This window comes from Hemitrygon akajei, chromosome 4 (genome assembly GCF_048418815.1).
Source record: "Hemitrygon akajei chromosome 4, sHemAka1.3, whole genome shotgun sequence".
Lineage (NCBI taxonomy): Eukaryota > Metazoa > Chordata > Chondrichthyes > Myliobatiformes > Dasyatidae > Hemitrygon > Hemitrygon akajei.
The window spans coordinates 174713330-174734061 of NC_133127.1; the positions used below are offsets into that span (position 1 = coordinate 174713330).

Here is a 20732-nt window from a genome sequence, read left to right on the forward strand (position 1 = left end):
CTTAACACCCTGGCAAATCAAGAACCTATCAACCTCCACTTTAAGTATACTCAATGACTTAACCTCTCCAGCCATCAGTGACAATGAATTCCACAGATTCACCACCCTTTGACAAAGAAATTCCTCTTCATCTCCATTCTAAATAGACATCCCTCTAATCTGAAGCTGTGACCTCTGGACCTAGACTCACCTACTACAGGAAAAATCCCCTTCACATCCACTCTATCTAGGCCTTTCAATATTCAATAAGTTTCAATGAGACGCTCCCCTCATTCTTCTAAACTCCAGCAAGTACAAGTCCAGAGCCTTCACCTGTTAACCCTTTCATTCCAGAACCATTCTTGTGAAACCCCTCTAGACCCTCTCCAATGCCAGCACATCTGTTCTTAGATAAGGGATCCAAAACTGCTCACAGTATTCCAGGAGCAGTCTGACTAATGCCTTATGAAGCATCAGCATAATTACATCATTGCTCCTACATTCTAGTCCTCTCAAAATAAAGGTTAACATTGCATTTACCTTCCTTAACAAAAACTCAACCTGAAAGTTAACCTTTAGGAATCCTGCATAAGGACTCCCAAGTCCCTCAATTGCAGCTCAAATTTTTGAATTTTATCCCCTTTTAGAAAACAGTTTTTGCCTTTATTCCTTCTACTAAAGGGTATGACCAGACACTTACCTACACGATATTCCACCTGACATTTCTTTGCCCATTCTCCCAATCTGTCTTTCTGCAGATTCCCTGCTTCCTTAACATTACCTGCCCCTCCACCTATCTTTGCTTAATCTGCAGACTTAGCCATAAAGCCATCAATTCCGACATCCAAATCATTGACATATAAAGTGAAAAGAAACAGTCCCAACACTGACCCCTGCAGATTGCCACTAGTAACCGGCAGCCAAATAGAAAAGACTCCCTTTAGTATCACTCTTTGCCTTCTGCTAGTCAGTCAATCTTGTATCCATGATAGTATCTTTCCTGTAATACCATGGGTTCTTATTTTCTTAAGCAGCCTCATGTGTGGCACCTCGTCAAAGGCCTGAAAATCCAAGTAAACAACATTCACTGACTCGCCTTTGTTTATCCTGTCTGTTATTTCCTCAAAGAATTCCAACAGGTTTGTCAGTCAATATTTCCCCTTAAAGAAACTTTGCTGACTTTGGCCTATTTTTTTAAGTGCCTCCAAGTATCCTGAAACCTCATCCTTAGTAATGAACTTCAACATCTTCCCAACCACTGAGGTTACACTAAATGGCTTATAATTTACTTCCTTCTGCCTCCCCTCCTTCGTGAAGACTGGAGTGACATTTGCAATTTTCCAGTCCTCTGGAACCATTCCAGAATTTAGTGATTCTTGAAAGATCATTATTAATGCCTCCACAATTTTTTCAGCTACTTCGTTTAGAACCCTCCAACCAAGGAGGTTGGTGGCGGGAAAGGGACACGTGTGAAGTTATTGGATGGAGGAGGGACAAGGGCAAACTTGGGTGAAGGGAGGGCTTGGCGGAGGGTGAGAAGGGGGATAAAATGGGCAGAATGGAGGATCAGAAAAGGAGGGTTGGGGGTAACCTAAATTTGGAAAACTCAATATTCACAGTATGAGGTTGCAGACTGCCCAGGTGGAATATAAGGTGTTGCTCCTCCAGTCTGGATTGGACTTCTTAGCAGTAGAGAAGGCCAGGTTGGGCAGGTCAGGGTGGGAATGGGAGAGGAATCAAAATAGAATTGTTCCAGCAGACTCAGTGTTGCTCCAGCTACCAGCATCTGCAGTCTCTTGTGTCTCCCTGTCAGAGCTTTAGCCTGGACAGTTAAATATGAAACCAGAAATGTAATTCTTCCCTTGTACAATATTTCTGGGATAGCTGTTCAGTTTTCATCACCTTACATTCTGTAAAGAGGATATATTCAATCAGAATCAGACTTATTGTCATTGACATACAGTATAATATGAAATTTGTTGTTTTGTGGCAGTAGTACAGAGCAAGACTTAGAAATTACTGTGTTATGAAAAAAGGTATAGAGGTAAAAGACAAAAAATGTGGTAATGTTGATGGATTCATGGGCCATTTAGAAATCTGATGGCAGAGGGGAAGAAACTGTTCTTAAAATGTTGAGTGTGGGTCTTCAGGTCCCTGTACCTCTCCCCCAATGGTAGTAACGTGAAAAAGACATACCCTCGATGGTCAGGGTTCTTACTGTCTTCTTGAGGCACCATGTCTTAATACTGTCCTCGATGGCAGGGAGTGTTATGCTCATGACGGAGCTGGCTGAGCCGCAACACTCAGCAGTCTTCTACAATCTGTGCATTGGAGGCTTTGTACCAGGCTGTGATGCAACCATTCAGAATGCTTTCCACCGTACATCTGTAGAAATTTGCAAGAGTCTTTGGTGACGTATCAAATTTCCTCAAGCTCCTTATGAAGTAGAGCTGCTGGTATGCCTTCTTTGTGATTGCATCAATATGTTGGGCACAAGTTAGATCTTCTGAGATGTTGATACTCACTGACCCCTCATTTTCCACCACTGACCCCTCAATGGTGACTAGTATGTGTTCCCCTGACTTCCTCTTCTTGAAGTCCACAATCAATTGCTTGTCTTGCTGATGCGAATGCAAAGTTGTTGTTGTGACACCAATGAACCAGCTGATCCACCTCACTCCTGTACATCTTCTTGTCACCATCTGGGGTGACCATCTTGTCACCATCTGTGGTGTTGTTGGCGAATTTATAGATAGCATTTGAGCTGTGTCTAGCCACATAGTCACAAATGAAAAGAAGGTATAGCGGTGGGCTAAGTACTCATCTTTGAGGTGTACCTGTGTGGATAGTCAGTGAGGAGAAGATGTTCATTTTCAATCTTTTTATTGATTTCCAAATAAAGAATATACAAATAGGAAGGGGAGTATAACAAGTAGACAATATAAAAGACATATAAACAGCAATAGTAAAAACAAAAAGTATATAATATCAAAATCAAATAAGTAAAATATTATGCTGTTAAATATACAATAGTAAAAAAAAACTACAACTCCTCATAACAATCATAAGAAAAAAAGATTGGAAATTTTATTGATAAGGAAAAAAACCCACTAACTAAACTGGAACAAAAAACAAAAAAAAAAGAAGAAAAAGAAAGATTGGGCAGTCCAATTGAGGATAAAATTAGAAAAAAACAGAGAAAGAGAAAAAAAACACATCCTTCCAGTCATCTCTGAACCTTCATGGATAAGGATTTTCCCCAAAGAGAATTTTAAATAAATAAATAAATAAATAGACAGATAAATAGATAGATAGATAAATAAATAAATAAAAATTAAATCATGTGAAAATATTGAATAAAAGGTCGCCGAACTTGTTCAAAATTAAAGGATGTATCAAATGTCCGGCTTCTAATTTTCTCCAAGCTTAGACATGACATAATGGAGGAGAGCCAATAGAAAATGGTAGGTGGATTAGATTCTTTCCAGTGTAGCAAAATAGCTCTCCTAGCCAGTAAAGTTGAAAAAGCTATCACATGTTGGGCGGAAGCAGACACTTTGCTTGCTTCCTCTGGAATAATCTCAAAAATTGCTGTAAGTGGATTAGGTTGAACATCCATATTTATAACTTCAGATAATATTCCAAACACATCCCTCCAAAAATTATTTAAACTTACACATGACCAAAACATATGAGTTAAAGTAGCCATTTCTGTGTTACATCTGTCACAGATGGGGCTTATATTTGGAAAAATATGTGCCAATTTATCTTTGGACATATGGGCCCTATGTACTATCTTAAACTGAATTAAGATATGGCATGCGCAAATAGATGAATTATTGACTAAGTAATAAATTTTACTCCATTGATTATCTGAAAGTGAATGTTGAAGTTCTACTTCCCAGGTACGTTGAACCCTATCATTAGGCGACATGCAAGCATTCATTAACTGTTTATAAATGATAGCTATTAATCATTTTTGAAAAGGTTTAAACTGAAAAATAACATAAGCCAAATTGAGAAGATGTGATTAGTGAACCTCACTGTCTGTGGTCTCCCAATGAGGAAGTCAATGATCCATTTGCAGAGGGAGGTACAGAGCCACAAATGTTGAAGCTTGTTGATTAGTAGTGAGGGGATGAAGTCCTCTGTAAGGTTAGCAGAAGAACCCAAATATACTGAACTTCTTTGGACTTTGAGATGGTAAAATTGTTTTCTGAACTGATGGATCACTTTGATTCTATCCTCTTAAACTTCCTTGATACTGATGAACTGCTAAAAAGAAGAGGAGAAAAAAGAAGTTCATTTTACAGATGATCTCTTCCTTTCCCAACATTCAGAGATCCAAACACTCCTTTAAGGTGAAGTGGTAATTCACTTGTACTCCAAACTTAGTGGACTGCATTTGGTATTCACAATACAGTCTCCTTTGGATTGGAGAAACTAAAAAGTGTTCAGGTCACATTTTTCAGAACACCTCTGTTTGGTAAGCAGTGGTTTTCTGAATTTCCAGTTGAACATCACTTAATTCTCTATCCACTCCCACTCAAAACACTCCATTTTTCTCCTCTTACATTATTCTAACAAGGTCAAATATAAGCTCAGGGACAAGCATCTCATGTAACTAAATGCATTACTGTACTGAATTCAACAATTTCAGATAACCAGCCATTTGTACTGGAACTAGCCAGTTCTGTTAACAGGTCATTAAAGTGTAACAATAACTCAATGTTTCTTTCTCCACAAATCCAACCTGACCTGATGAGTTTTTTCCATCATTGCTTACATAATTTCCAGGATCTGCAATGTTTGATACCTTACAGATCCAGCTTTGCTTTTTTTATTATTTCTTTTGCTTTTATCTCCTGTTTACGTCACCTTCAGGCAGATCAACTGTGAGTAACGAGTCTCCACCACTCACTCTCAACTAGTTCCACTATCTGCATCTTAGTCTCTCGTGGTTTCTACTTTGTCACCTTTGTTCCCTCTCCCCTACTCTCTCTCTGCACTTTAAAACAGGTCTGGTTTTTTTAAGCTTTGCCAAGTTCTGATGGAAAGACATCAACCTGAAGTAATAATCCTTTTTCACAGAAGCCACTAGACCTGTTAATTAGTTTCAGTGTTTTCTCTTTATGTGACCTAACATGGGATTATAAAATATTGATCAGGTCAAAGATCCTGGCTGGTGTTTTTCTTTTCTCAACAAAATTCTCTTCACTTTAAGACACTGAGGTCAACTGAAATCTCCCATTATCAATCATGTTTGAAGTTCACTAGCTTAGTAAAGACCAGCATCAGCAAATTGGAGATTGGATTTTCCTGATTCTCTATAGATTATGAATTATTAATGATGCTCTTTTATATCCTATTTTAAGAAGTGCAAGTTCTATGAAACTACTTAGAATTCTATTTTTAAAAAGTCCAATGTAAAATATTAAATTTATATGTGCTTTGTCAAATTAATGGAATATCTATGAGATAAGCAGATTGATTTGAACTCTTGGTAGTGGGATGGTACATTTGATCTGCTTCTATTAATAATGTGACTGAGAGCAAGAGGTCCCCATGTGGGAAAGCACAATGGAGGAACAAACTAGGTATTCTACCACTGCTGAAGTCCATTGTCATGGATCATTACATTTACAGAAATACTTTTTGTATTTATATAATTTTAATGTAAGTGGTCCTAGATTAGAGAAGAGAGCAAAAAAAATCAGAGCTCCCTGATACTTACCTTGCAATCCTTCTAGAAATCAGGTATCTATAAATGTTATATGAGAACAGAATCAAGTTTAGCTGTGGCCACTGCAGTTAAATATCTGGCTGTTCTTACTTATGATGCTTAGATCAAGAAGCTATACTGTCCATGGAACAGTACATGAGACTACAGTCAGTATAGATAACTTGTTCTCACTAACAGTCAACACAGGCACATTTCAGAGAGCCCACTGCTCTACACTCATGACTGTGTGGCTAAGCACAGCTCAAATACCATCTGTAAATTTGCAGAGAACTTCACTGTTCTTGGCAAAATCTCAGAAGACCACAAGGAAGCTTACAGGAATGAGATAGATCAGCTGGTTTTGTGCAAGAACAACCTCGCACTCAATGTCAGGAAGACAAGATTGGGGACTTCAAGAAGGGCAAGTCAAGAGAGTATGCACCAGTCCACATTCAGGGGTCAATGGCGGAAAGGGTGAACAAATCTGCTGAGAGTCAACATCACAGAGGATTTGTCCTGGGCCCAGCACATTGATGTAGTCACAAAGAAGGCAATTCAGTGGCTCTGCTACGTTAGTAGTTTAAGGCAATTTGTTACTATACCAAAGCCTCTTGCAAATTTCATGTAAATGCATGTGGAGACCATTCTAACTGGTTTGCATTACAGCTTGGTATGGAGGCTCCAATTCACAGAATCGCAAGAAGCTGTAGAAGGTTGTAGATTTTACGAGCGCAATCATCTCCACTGTCAAGAACATCTTCACGAGGTGGTGCCTTAAGAGGGCAGCGTCCATCATGAAGGACTCCCACCATCTGGGATGTACCCTCTTCACATTACTACCATTAGGGACTGTGGGAGCCTGAAGACCCACACTCAGTGTTTTAGGAACAGCTTCTCCCCCACTATCATCAGATTTCTGAATGGTCCATGAATCCATCAACACTGTCTCATTATTCTTTGACTTGCACCATTTATTTATTTTGTAATTGATAGAAATTTTATGTCTGTGCTGTACTGCTACCACAAAACAGCAAATTCCATGTCAAATAAGGCAGTGATAATAACCCTGATTCTGATGCTCCAACAGGTACAAGTATAACAATTTCAATTCATAAAAAGAGAAAATTATTAATTTACCAATGAATATATTAACAGTTGAATAATACATATTTTTATGATTTGAGCTTTTGTGCAATTCATAAATCATAATAATTCTTGGTAAATTTGGATTTTAGGCTTTAACAGGTTACACTGTGGAAATTGAGACACTAGATGACAGGTTTCTCAGCATTCCAATCAATGACATTGTCCAGTAAGTATTTACTCTGTTTAATTGTTGGCCACTTGTCTGTCTTTTCTTGCCAATCTGTTTATTGTTGTAATTGATTGGTGCCCTTCAGACTGTTTACTACACCTCAATTTTGAAATTTCATTGTATTTCAATTTGCAAGTCAATCATATTTATCAAAATAGGCTAACTGGACCCTTGGGGAACACCATTGCATATGAATCTCCAATCTGAAAATTGACATTTACCCTAACACACAGTTTCCTGCCCTTAAACTAATTGTTTATCAAAGCTGATGCTGACCGTTTTATTCCATAGGGCTCAATTTTGATAACTAGCCTTTTATGTGCTTCTTTGTTAAATCGTTTTGAAAATCAATGTATTAAACATCTACACCATTCAATCATCATCCTTCCATGTTAATTTGTCAACATATTTAACTTAGTCAATTGTGAACTTTTACAAAACTGTGATGTCTTGCCGCAAACCTATCTTTTTAATCTTTTCCATGATTATTGTAACTATAGTAATATACAGTAACTATAGCATGCCCTTTCTTGAAGAGGCATTTCACAATTGTAATTCTAGTAGGCCTGGCTTTAGTTCCCTTTCCCTCCAGTAGATATGTCCATATACTATACTTGGAGCATCTTCCCCACATTTCCTTTCCTATTTTTTTCTGTGCTGGTTTTTCCTTCTTTGCTTTCTTGGCTAGATTCACTCTCATCCCATTGAATTTAACTCTCAGTCAGTTTGAATTCAACTTCAGATTGTTCCTTGCCATTCTCCATCATCATTCTAAAACTTATGATTTTCGCTCTTACTCAAGAGTTGTTTTTGGCCCTGTCCCTCCTCCTCCTTCCAATTTGGACCAACAACGTACTGACCAAGAAAGTTCTATATTTTGGAAAGTCCTTTCTCTTTACTCCAACATTGGCTCTTGACCCTCAGATTTACCACTCCATAGTTTTGTACATCTTTATAACCACCTTACAAATTTGCTTTTCTCTCTACACCCCCCCCCCACTCCCCCTCTCTTCTCTTAATATTTGAAGGCTTATAGCATACTGCTTGTGGCATGATCATATTTGCTTTTCAGCTCTAACAAATGGATTCTGTCTCGCACCTCCCATTATTGTTTACATATACTTATTGAAAATGTATTCAAATATTAAGCACCCTACCCTAATCATTTTTACTTCATTGTCACCACAGTTTATTACCTGTACTTTGTATGTTTCTATACAAACATTCTGAGCCAATCTTCACATTGTTCGTAATATTTCTTAGCCTGCTGCTCTCTAATGTGGTGCTACTACTCTCTCTAACATTTCTACTTCTTTACATATGTTGCTCCTCTACTGAAATCTTAAAAACTGTCTCTGGGTCTTTAGGTCTAAAGAAGTTTCCCCTCATGTTCCCCTTAAAAATTTTACCTTTCACCCTTAAGCCATGACCTATCGTTCTATTCTCACCCAACCCCAGTTGAAAAACCCTGCAGGCATTTACCCTATATATACCCCTCATGATTTTGTATACCTCTATCAAATCTACCCTCATTCTTCTATACTCTAGGGATTAAAGCCCTAACCTATTCAACCTTTCTAATATAACTTAGGTCCTGAGGTCCCAGCAACATCCTTATAAATTTTCCCTGCACACTTTCAATTTTATTTGCATCTTTCCTGTAGGTAGATGAGGTACCAGAGAATTGGACGATAGATAATGTTGTTCCGCTGTTTAAGAAAGGCTGTAAAAATAAACCAGGAAATTATAGGCCAGTGAGCCTGACATCAGTAGTTGGAAAGTTATTGGAAGGTATTCTAAGGGATCAGATATATAAGTATTTGGTTAGACATGGACTGTTTAAGGACATCAGCATGGCTGCATGCATAGTAGGTCATGTCTAACCATTCTTCTTTAATGATAGCTTCAAGCATTTTCCCAACTACAGATGTTAAACTAACTGGGCTATAGTGAACTTCTGCCATTTCTTTCAGTACCCTGGGATGCATTCCATCAGGACCAGGGAACTAGTTTGCTTTAGTGGTAGCTATTGTATTGAGGTCTTCACCTCCCATTGCATTCAATACATATCTCTTTGGCACGTTAGATGTGTCCTCCACCATGAAGACCAACACAGAATAGTCATTCAAAGCCTCAGCCATTTCCTTATTTCTGCCAAAAAGTTCTACTTTTGTCTCATCTGTCCACAGAAAATTGAACCAGAAGCATTGTGGAATATCCAGATGGTCTTTTGCAAACTTGAGGTGTGCAGCAATGTGTTTTTGGAGAGCAGTGGTTTTCTCTGTGGTGTCCTTCCATGAACACCTTTCTCGCTCAGCGTTTTTCTTATAGTGGAAACCCGAACAGAGATTTTAGCAAGTTCTAGAGATTTCTGCAGGTCTTTTGCTGTTACCCTGGAGTTCTTTTTCACCTCCTTCAGTATTGCATATTGTGCTCTTGGTGTAATCTTTGCAAGACACTTGCTCCTAGCAGAGTAGCAACAGTACTGAATTACTTCTATTTGTAGACATTTTCTTTTACTGTGGACTGATGAACGCTCAGGTCTTTAGAAATGCTTTTGTTGCCTTTTCCAGCTTCATGCATCTCTACAATTCTTCTAACATCCTCTGAAAGTTGTTTTGAGGCATGATGCACATATGCAGATCTTTCTTGAGAAGAGCAGTGCTTTGACAGTAACCTGACTTTGTCTTTTTTATAGGGCAAGGCACCTCTACAACTCATACCTCCAAACTCATCTCATTGATTGGGACACTTGACTCCAAATAGCTTTCGTAGAAGGCATTACCCCAGAAGTTCACATACTTTTTCCAACAAATATATATGATACTGGATCATTTCTCTCAATAAGTAAATGAAGAAGTGTAATGTTTTTTGTGTTATTTAATTGGGTTCTCTTTAGGTTTAGGACTTGCGTGAAGATCTGATCACATTTTAGGTCATATTTATGCAGAAATGTAGCAAATTCTACAGGGTTGCTCCACTGTAGATGATTGTGGAATGGAAGGCTATAGTTCTGGAGCAGGTTGATGGGTGTAGGCAGCTAAAATAGTTCAGTAAGGACTAGATGAGCCAAAGGGCCTGTTTCTGTGCTGTACTTTCTATGACTCTATAACTCGAAAACTGCACACAATACTCAAAATTAGGCCTCACCAATGTCTTATACAATTTCAACACAACACCCAAATCCCATACTCAATACTTTATGCCAAAAGCTTTCTTTATGACCCTATCTTTATGATGCCTTGTGCAGGAAGGCACAGAGTCGACTGTACTTCCTAAGAAGGTTGGCGTCATTCAATGTCTGTAGTGAGATGCTGAAGATGTTCTATAGGTCAGTTGTGGAGAGCGCCCTCTTCTTTGTGGTGGCCTGTTGGGGAGGAAGCATTAAGAAGAGGGACGCCTCACGTCTTAATAAGCTGGTAAGGAAGGCGGGCTCTGTCGTGGGCAAAGTGCTGGAGAGTTTAACATCGGTAGCTGAGCGAAGGGCGCTGAGTAGGCTACGGTCAATTATGGAAAACTCTGAACATCCTCTACATAGCACCATCCAGAGACAGAGAAGCAGTTTCAGCGACAGGTTACTATCGATGCAATGCTCCTCAGACAGGATGAAGAGGTCAATACTCCCCAATGCCATTAGGCTTTACAATTCAACCGCCAGGACTTAAGAACTTTTTAAAAGCTATTATTAATGCTTTTTGAGATAGTGATTTAGATGCATATCATATTTTTTACTGAGTTAAGTATTGTATGTAATTAGTTTTGCTACAACAAGTGTATGGGACATTGGAAAAAAAAGTTGAATTTCCCCATGGGGATGAATAAAGTATCTATCTATCTATCTATCTATCTAACTATCTACCTGTGACACCACTTTCAAGGAATGATGGATCTCTAAATAACAATACCTGCACCAGCATCCCCAACTAGCTCTCAGAAGAAGCATTAATCCATAGAACTGGAATCCTTAGAATCTATTTCCTGTGTTAACAAACTTCTTTTGCATTTATGCTGACAAAACATCTAAAAAATGGAATCAGCCCTTGTTGTAAGGAATTACCAATTAATGTTTTAAATTTAACCACCCAACTTAAGAAAGAGACATCTCTTATAATTACCCCATTTCCAAATTTAATACTTAGTAAATTTGTGTATAGAACTATGGACTGTGCTCTTGAACTTATAGAAAACGTAAATTGTTTCTGGTAATTCATTTTCTTTTCTTCCCACAGTCCTAAATACACCAAGGTAGTCCCAGGAGAAGGAATGCCTTTATCCAAAGATCCATCAAGCAAAGGAAATCTCATCATCCAGTTTGATATCAAATTTCCAGATAAACTCACACCGGCAAAGAAGAAACTGATTAATCAAGCATTACATGTTTAAAGGTCAACATGGCAAGAAGAACAGTTATTTGCATGTCAGTACAGGGAGAAATGTTTATCCATTCTTAAATATTGATATGTAGATGAATAATTATATTATACCACTAAATTACAATGTGTATTTATAAATTTTAAGCAAAATTATTACCAAAACAAAGTTTCCTATTTGTTTATAGTTTAAAATTTTTTACTCCAAGTAATAATGTTAAATAACTGAGGATTGCAAAGCACATTTCATACTGCATGCCTTTGGATGAACTGACAATGTGGTCACGTTCAGTGAATATTTCATGGGATCTTGTTGGAGGGTGCTCGTTCTTCTGAGAAGAGGTTGTGACCATTATGAACTCTTCAATAGCCATTGTAAACGATGGTAGCCTCATAGTAATTTTCTCTCAAACCCCATTTTCCCCATATAACACAATTTCTTCTGATTTACAGACTACACCTTGTGTATCTCATGTTTGTAACCCCTTCCACACCAGCCCAACCACTATCACCATCTTTTCTTGCCCTTAAGTCTTTTGAGATTCTCACTTGACCAGGGATCAGTGTCTAAGTAAATGAATAAAGCTGAGGACATCCTGAACTTGACCTCACACACGCACAGACTTAGAAACTGAAACTTTTGTAGTTAGTTAGAAGTGGGATATACAGTAGTGAGTCACCAACCACAAGTGGTCCAAATGTCAACTCTGCAGAGGGAGCAATTGCTAATTCCAGTGCAGAGAATTCAGATGAAGTCTTGGATGAAACCCTAAGTTATAGGAGGCAGGTACCTGAGCAATTGTCAGGAGAAGGAAAGGGATTAGGCAGAATGTGCAGAGCACCCCTGTGGCTATTCCCTTCAATAATTAGTATACTGCTTTGGATACTGTTGGAGGGATGAACCAGGGAGAAGTCGCAGCGAGCATGTCTCTTCCACTGAGTCTGGATCCGTTGCTCTGAAGGGAAGGGAAGGAAAGAGGCGAGCTGGAGTGATAGGGGATTCATTGGTTAGAGGAACAGGAAGGAGGTACTGTGGATGAGAATGAGATTCCCAGATGGTTTGTTGCCTCCTGGGTGCCAGGGTCAGAGAAACTTCAGATCAAGTCCAAGGAGGTTGAGCAACCAAAGGTTGTGGTCCACGTTGGTACCAATGATATGGGTAGGATGGGTGACAAGGGCATCCAAAGTGACTTTAGGGAGTTAGGTGCAAAGTTTAAGGATGGGACTTCCAGGGTTTGATCTCAGGATTGCTACCTATGCCATCTCCTAGTGTGGCCAGAAATAGGAAGATCATATAATTTAACACTTGGCTAAGGAGTTGGTGCAAGAGGGAGGCCTTCTAATTTTGGGTTCATAGGGCTCTCTTCCAGGAAAGGTGGGACCTGCACAGAAGGGACAGTTTGCACCTGAACTGGAGGAGGACTAATATCCTAGCAAGAAGATTTGTTAGTGCTGCATGAATGAGATTAGGAGGTGGGGCTGGGAGATACACTAGAGTTACAGGGGGATGAAAACCAGAGTGCTAGAACAGATAGTAGAATGGTTGTGGAGAAGTATGTTGTTAAGTCATGTACAAGATCTGGAATCGAAAGGTTAAACATGGTGGGACTAATGTTCTGAGTTGCATATATTTGACTGCAAAGAGTATTGCAGGAAAGGTGGATGAGCTTAGAGCATGGATCAGCACATGGAATTTGTGGCATTGTAGCCATTAGTGAGACTTGGTTGCAGGAGGAGTAAGATTGGCAGCTCAATGTTCCAGGGTTCTATTATTTTTGACATGATAAAGCAGGTGGGATTAAAAGGGGAGGGGTGACATTACTAGTCAGGGAAAATGTCATGGCAGTGCTCAATCAGGACAGACTGGAGAGCTTGTCTAGTGAGGCTTTATGGGTAGAACTGAGAAATAAGAAAGGTATGACCATGTTAATGGGATTGGATTATTGACCACCCAACAGTCTGCAGGATTTAGAGGAGCAAATTTGTAGGGAGATCACAGACTGTTGCAGGAAACATTAGGCTGTGATAGTAGGTGATTTCAACTTTCCACATATTGAACTGGGACTGCCATACTGTAAAAGGGCTGGATGGGAAAGAGTTCGTCAAATGTGTTCAGGAAAGTTTCCTTAACTAGTACATAGAAGTCCCGACTAGAGAGGGTGCAATACTAGATCTCCTATTCAGGAATGAAACAGGGTAGGGTAGTTTGTGTAGGGGAACACTTTGTACCTAGTGATCATAATGCTATTTATTCAAGGTAATTATGGAAAAGGATAGGTCTGGTCCTCGGGTTGGGATTCTAAATTGGAGAAAGGACAATTTTGATGGTATCATAAAGAATTTGGAATAGGTTATTTTCTGGCAAAGGTGTACTTGGTAAGTGGGAAGCCTTCAAAAGTGAAATTTTGAGAGTATAAAGTTTGTATGTTCCTGTCAGAATAAAAGGTGAGGATAACAAGGTTATGGAAACTTGGTTTTTGAGAGATATTGAGGCCCTGGTTAAGAAAAAGAAGGAGGTCCATAGCAGGCAAAGGTAGGAAGGAATAAATGAGGTACTTGAGAAGTACAAGAAATGTGAGAGAATACTTATGAAGAAAATCAGGAGGGCAAAAGAAGAGACAAGGTTAGTATAGCAGACAATGAGAAGCAGAATCCTAAGGGATTCTGCAAATATATTAAGAGCAAAAGGATTGCAAGTGAGAACATTGGTCCTCTGGAAGAGTATTGTGGTAATCTATGCATAGATTCAAAAGATGGGAGAGATCTTAAATGGATATTTTGCATCTGTATTTACTTGGGAGACAAATACCAACAATCTGTATGACAAAGTGGTAAACTGGATCAGCAGATCAACATGGACCCTATACAGATTATAGAGGAGGAGGTGTTCACTGTCTTGATGCAAATTAGGGTAGATAAACCCCAGGGCCTGACAATGTGTTCCCTTGGTCCTGGTGGTAAGCTGGTGAAGAAATTGCAGGGCCCTAGCAGAGTTATTTAAAACATCCTTTGCCATGGATGATGTGCCTGAGGATTGGAGGATAGCTAATGTTATTCCATTGTTTAAGAAAAGCTCTAAGAATAAGCCAGGAAGTTATAGGCCAGTGAGCCTAACATTATTAGTGGAAAAATTATTGGAAGGTATTCTAAGAGACCAAATATTTGTACAGATAGGTACTGATTAGGGATATTCAGCATGGCTTTGTGCGTAGTAAGTCATGTCTCACCAATCTTATAGGGTTCTTTGAGGAAGTTATCAGGAAAGTTGATGAACACAAGGCAGTGAGTTGTTTACGTGGACTTTACCAAGGTTCAGTTGCTTTGCATTCAAGATGAGGTACTGTAGTAAATTAGATTAGACATTGGGTTTGCAAATAAAGCATGGGAGTGGTTGTAGATGGTTGCCTCTCTGACTAGAGGGCTGTGACTAGTGGTGTGGCGCAGGGATCGGTGCTCTGTCTGTCAACAATCTGTATAACAAAGTGGTAAACTGGATCAGCAGATTGGTGGATGACACCAAGATTGAGGATGTAGTGAATAGCAAGGAAGACTATCAAAGTTTGCAGCAACATCTGGACCTGCTGGAAAAATGGGCTGAGAAATAGAAGATGGAAATTAATGTAGATGAGTATAAGGTGGTCCACTTCGGAAGGACCAACTAGGGCAGGTCTTACACATTGAACGGTAGGGCTCTGAGGAGTGTGGTAGATCAGGGGGAGCTTGGAATACAGATCCATAATTCCTTGAAAGTGGCATCACAGGTTGATAGAGTCATAAAGAAAGATTTTGGCACGTTGGCCTTCATAAATCAACGTATTGAGTACAGGAGTTGGGATGTTATGTTGAAATTGTATAAGATATTGATGAGATCTAATCTGGTTTATTGTGTGCAATTTTGGTCACCTATCTACAGTTTCAAGCATTCAGGCTTAGAGATGCCAGAAACAGCCATTGGTGAAAATGAACTGATTTCACTACTTCAGCTATAAAGAATTTGAAGGTATCAACAGTCATCCTGAATGTTACAATGAAAATGAAGTTTTGGAGGATGCAACTGTCAAAAATTGTATGAGGGCAGTCCATTATCCACACTGGGCGTCTGCGCTGATATTGTTCACTTAGACTAGTAAAAGAACACGGCATTGTAATTCCTCCCTCAATAACTATAGGGAACAAATTAATACACAGTTTTATAGTGATGTAGTAGTATTTGTAGTGTTCTAATTTGTTCTGTATTTCATTTAAATACATAAATTGTTACTCAATTAAATAGTAGTTTATCTTTTATATACCTTTTTTAATTATTTCCATGAAAACATCAGCTAATTGGAGCAGCTGTTTAATTGGACTAGAGTATATTGGTCACTATTTGTCCCAATTAACCGGAATCCACAGTCTATATAAAAAAATTAAATAAGTGCAAAAAAAAGAGCAAAAAAAAAAGAAAATTAGTGAGATAGTGTACATGGGATCAACGTCCATTCAGAAATCTAAGGCAGAGAGGAAGAAGCTGTACCTAAAGCATTAAGTGTGCATCTTCAGGCTCCTATACCACCTCTTTGATGGTGTCAATAAGAAGAGGGCATACCCTGGGTGATGCGGACCCTTAATGATAGATGCTCCCTTTTTGAAGCATCGCTTTTTGAAGATGTTCTGGATGCTGGGGAAGCTGAGGTCCATGATGGAGCAGGCAGCTTTCTGCAGCTCTTTCCGATCCTGGTGATACACCCAGTTAGAATGCTCTCTACAGTACATCTGTAGAAATCTGTGAGTCTTTAGTGACATACCAAATCTCCTCTAACTCCTTATGGAATATAGCCGTTGTTGTGCCTTCCTTGTAATTGCATCAATTTATTGGGCCCAGGATAGATCTTCAGATAAGTTGAATCCCAGGAATTTGAAACTGTTCACCCTGCTGATCCCTTGGTGAGGACCGATGTGTGTACCTTCAACTTCCTCTTCATGAGGTCCACAATCAATTCCTTGGTCTTACTGACGTTGAGTGCAAGGTTGTTGTTGTGATTATCACTCAGCCAGCTAATCTATCTCACTCCTGTGTGCCTCCCTGTCATCATGTGAAACTCTGCTAACAATTTTACAGATGGCATTTGAGATATGCCTAGCCACATATTCATGGGTGTACAGAGTGGAGCAGTGGGCTAAGCATGCGTTCTTGAGGCGCGCCAATGTTGATTGTCATTGAGGAAGAGATGTGAGGAAGTGAGGTCTCCTAATGAAGAAGTCAAGGATCCAGTTGCAGAAGAGGCTAGAGGGCCAGGTTTTGGAGATTATTGATTAGTAGAGAGAGTATGATTGTGTTTAACACTGAGCTGTAATCAAACAGCAGCCTGACATAGGAATTGTAATTGCCTAGTGATCCATGCCTAAGTGGAAAGCCAGTGAGATTGCATTTGCTGTAGACCTGTTGTGATCATAAGGCACACTGCAGTGGGTTCAGGTCCTTGCTTAGGCAGGAGTTGATTCTGGTCATGACCAATCTCTCAAAACATTTCATCACAGTAGATATGGGTGTAACTGGGTGGTGATCATTGAGGCAGCTCACCCTGCCCTTGTTGAGTACTGGTATGACTGTAACCCTTTTGAAGCAGATGGGAACCTCTGCCTGCATCAGTGAGAGACTGAAGATGTCCATAGAACACTCCTGCCTGTTAGCTGGCACAGGTTTTCAATGCTCTACTAGGTATTCTATCAGGCCTGGCACCTTGAAAGATGTTCTGATGTTGGGCTCCGAGACAGAAATGACAGAGTTACCAGAAGCTGCAGGGATTCGCACCAGGTGTAGTTTTATTTTCCCTTTCAAAGTGTACATAAAAAGCACTGAGCTCATCTGGGAGTGAAGCATCACTGCCATTCATGCTGTTAGGTTTCACCTAAAGGCCTGCGAACCCTGCCAGAGCTGATATGCATCTAATTCCATCTCTAATTTCAATGAGAATTAATGTTTGCTCTAAAAATGGCCTTCTGCAGGTTGTACCTAGACTTTTTGTATAGTTCTGAATCACTAGTCTTGAAAGCCACAGATCTAGCTCTCAGCAGACTATGACAGTTTTTGGTTTGGGTATGCCTGATATGTTGTTGAAGTCAGATAGTCAGTTCTGGATGCAATAAAAGAGAGCTTCAATCGTGCTGTTACAAGACTATTGAACAGATCTCCTCTGTGAGAAAGATGATCTCTTAACCTCACAATATACTTCTTCTTGGCACTTGCATCTTATTATCCACCTGCACTGCACTTTCTCTGTGAGTATAACATCACCTACATTTTGTTACTGTTTCCCTTGTGCTACCTTATCTACTTGTGTTTTGAAATTATTGATATAAATGGCATGTAAAACAAAATGTTTTACTATACCTCAGTATGTGTGACAATAATAGACCAATAACCAAATACCATAGAACAGCACAGCACAAGAAGACCCTTTGGCCCACAATTTTATGCAAAAATGTGATTAAATTAGTAATCAAATCACCATTGGCACATGCAGAAGGATGGGATTCCATCCTTCACAATCCTCCACATCATGTTCAAAATTTGCCGACACAACCATCGTGTAGTACCTGATGACCATAGTCTCAATTTCTTTTGTATCACTGGCTGAAGCCATTTAACTTGCGAGTCAGGGTTTGGATTTGGGGATTGGAGAAGCTAGCAGTGATGCAGCCTGTGTTCCAGAGGCAGCTTGAGGTATGTACTTAGATCTACATGAGATTGCTGTCCATTCCCAAAACAGTATCCTTAAACTTCCACCCCTACCACTCTGCCTTTCCCATGGTCTTTTAGCCAGCCAATTAACACAGCCAGAGCTCATGGTAAGAGTGTTGTCAGAGGATGAATTTTATAGTTCAAGGTCACCTCTTTCACTACACAGCAGTAGCTTTCCAGCTGCCATGCTATACTCCAGAACATATGAGCTTTGACTGATAAAGTTGTGTGGATCATAAGCACTAAAGGAATGATTAAATTAAAAAAGCACACAGATTTTATCATAGTTCAATGTATAAATGTAATTTAGATTTTTAATTTGTGCTCCTTAACTATATTACAATAATTCAGAATAGAAGTAGTTAAAACAGGAACCAATGGAATGAGGGATAAGGATTGTATTTATTGAAACTAGAATCAGCTCAGCCAGTAAGACTGCTGAGTTTTACTCCTTTCCTTCTTTTGATCCACAGCTGCTGGCAAGGATGAGCCTGCATTTATCAGGGGTTATGGAAGGTACAATCAGCAACTATACCTTTGTAAAGCCTTGCGGCATTGTCTCTAGATAATAGAGGCAACAGTAGTGTTGTTTTAGAACACCGATGGTCTGCTTGGTTAGTTTGCAAATGCCTTTCATTGATTGAATATTTTCTGGTTGCCTGCAAGTTTTGGTAGAGTCAAGAACCAAAGATGTTGGAGGCTGGGCCTTTTTCCTGCCAAAGTGGCTCAAAGATGTATGGCAGTTGAAGACTATTGAAGCTCACAGTTGTAACACATTCCAGACATCAGACAACTACTGTGATCTTCCGGATTTGGTGACAGACCACTCATGGATGCAATCTCTTTAAACTTAAAAGACACTCGTGGTGCTCTGCAACAAAAACGAGTCATTGGGTCTTTGCACCATCCAAGAGCCTGCACTCATCCACACATTGATCCTGCCCACTGTTTACTTTCAGGAGAAATAGATTATTCCAGATTTTCTCCTAATACAGTAGTGTGTTACAAATTGCAAAGTAGTGCTAATGATCTGGGCACCAGCCTTTTGAGACAAATTAATGGCCCCAAATCATTTCTGCCATTGTTGACAATGTTCTGCCTCAATAACTGACTACTACAAGTGGCAGAGTTCCACTGTCATCTCAGACAAAATCTGCAGTGGTGAAATAAAGGATACCATCAGACCTGTGTATCTCCTGTATTTTTATTTCAGGTCTCCAGCATCTGGTTTCTTTTTGCTTTCAAATATTGATGCTCACTTAAGTCTGTGTAGGAACTGTTCAAAGAACATCCATTATGCATCAAGCCATTTGAAGTGTTAAGAAACTGAGATGACTGTAGGGTAGAAGTTGTCTTTTCCTAACAGTCTACAAACCCTCATCTCAGCTTCTTTGCTGTGAAGACCAAGAATAGCTACCAAAGCTCCAAGTTTTGGAGCAACAGGGATTTACTACAGTTTGATGTTAGAACCATACCATAGTGCATTGTGATAGTTTTGCAAAGACCAAATATGCTTCTGAATGAACTCTCCTTTGTGTCTATCACTAGAAAACTGGCAATAATTGGTATCATTTTAAAAAGTTAAGTTGGTTCAAGTGGTGCTCAAAATGAAATTCTTCGTGTATGAACATAAGGCTTCAACTGTATTGAGGTTGGCAATGTTATATAATAATCACTATACATTAACTGACATTACAATCTGCCAAATCAGCTTGCAATAACATCCTTGCACACTACCAGCCCTACCAGTACAACAATTCATACGAAATCTCCAATTAATATTCAAGTCAAATTGATACCAAATTTCCCTAACAGTAGGCACAGTTTCAGTTAGTTCTTGTTTAGTGCTTTTCTCTTTGGAGAGGAGGATGGAAGGTCACTTGCTAGAGGCGTACAATAGGCATAGAGAGGATAGCCAAAGATTTTTTCCCAGGATAGAACTAGTTAGTACATGGGGAAATATCTTAAAGGTATTAGAAGGAAAGTATTGGGGATGGGGGGTGGGCAGAGGGAAGGGATCTCAGGGGACACCCCCCCCCCCCATGTCCACCCCTCCCAACAGAGGGCATGGAACACACCGCCAGGGGTGGTGGTAGAGGTGGGTACATTAGGGACTTAGATAGGCACATACATGAAAACAAAATTGGGAGAGCTATATGGGAGGGAAGGGTTAAGTTACAGGGTGGGCACAACTTTGCTGTTCTGTGTCGATCCACAGTGTTCCAGTCAAAGCAGCAACTTATGCAGATTAACAGATGCATATTTTCTACCGAAAAGAAACTCATGGATCAAATCAAAACAGAGTAAAGATGTTTTGAAGTAAATCAGCATCCAAACAAAATCATTAAATGTACCAGATTTATTCAGTCTTCTCATAACTGGTGAAATTGTAGAAAAATGTACATTGGAAATGTGACTGCAGATGCTGGAATTTGAAGCAAAAAGTAAAATCAGTAGTGCTGGAAAACTAGCCAGTCGAGCAGCCAGTGTGGAACAAAAAAAACAGGTTATTCAACCTGAACCGTCTATAGTTTACTTTTATGTTGCTGCACTTGTTGAATTATTTCAGTATTTCTGCCTGTTTGATCTGAGATTCTTTATGGCCTTTGAGTTTTTAAACCA

General features: G+C 39.4%; 1 protein-coding gene across 3 annotated transcripts in view; it reads left to right on the forward strand.

The window, feature by feature from the left end:
- The window catches only part of dnajb13 (DnaJ heat shock protein family (Hsp40) member B13), a 72769-nt gene extending 53492 nt beyond the window's left edge, over nt 1-19277 (forward strand). For 2 of the 3 annotated variants that reach the window (XM_073044021.1, XM_073044023.1), the window contains 2 exons: nt 6937-7013; nt 11246-15875. In XM_073044021.1, the coding sequence (XP_072900122.1) occupies nt 6937-7013; nt 11246-11399 (231 nt within the window). In that variant the 3' untranslated portion in view covers nt 11400-15875. Of the gene's footprint in view, nt 1-6936; nt 7014-11245; nt 15876-18583 lie in introns of those variants that run through there. The other variant, XM_073044022.1, reaches the window with a different exon arrangement.
- Nucleotides 19278-20732: the final 1455 nt, after the last annotated feature.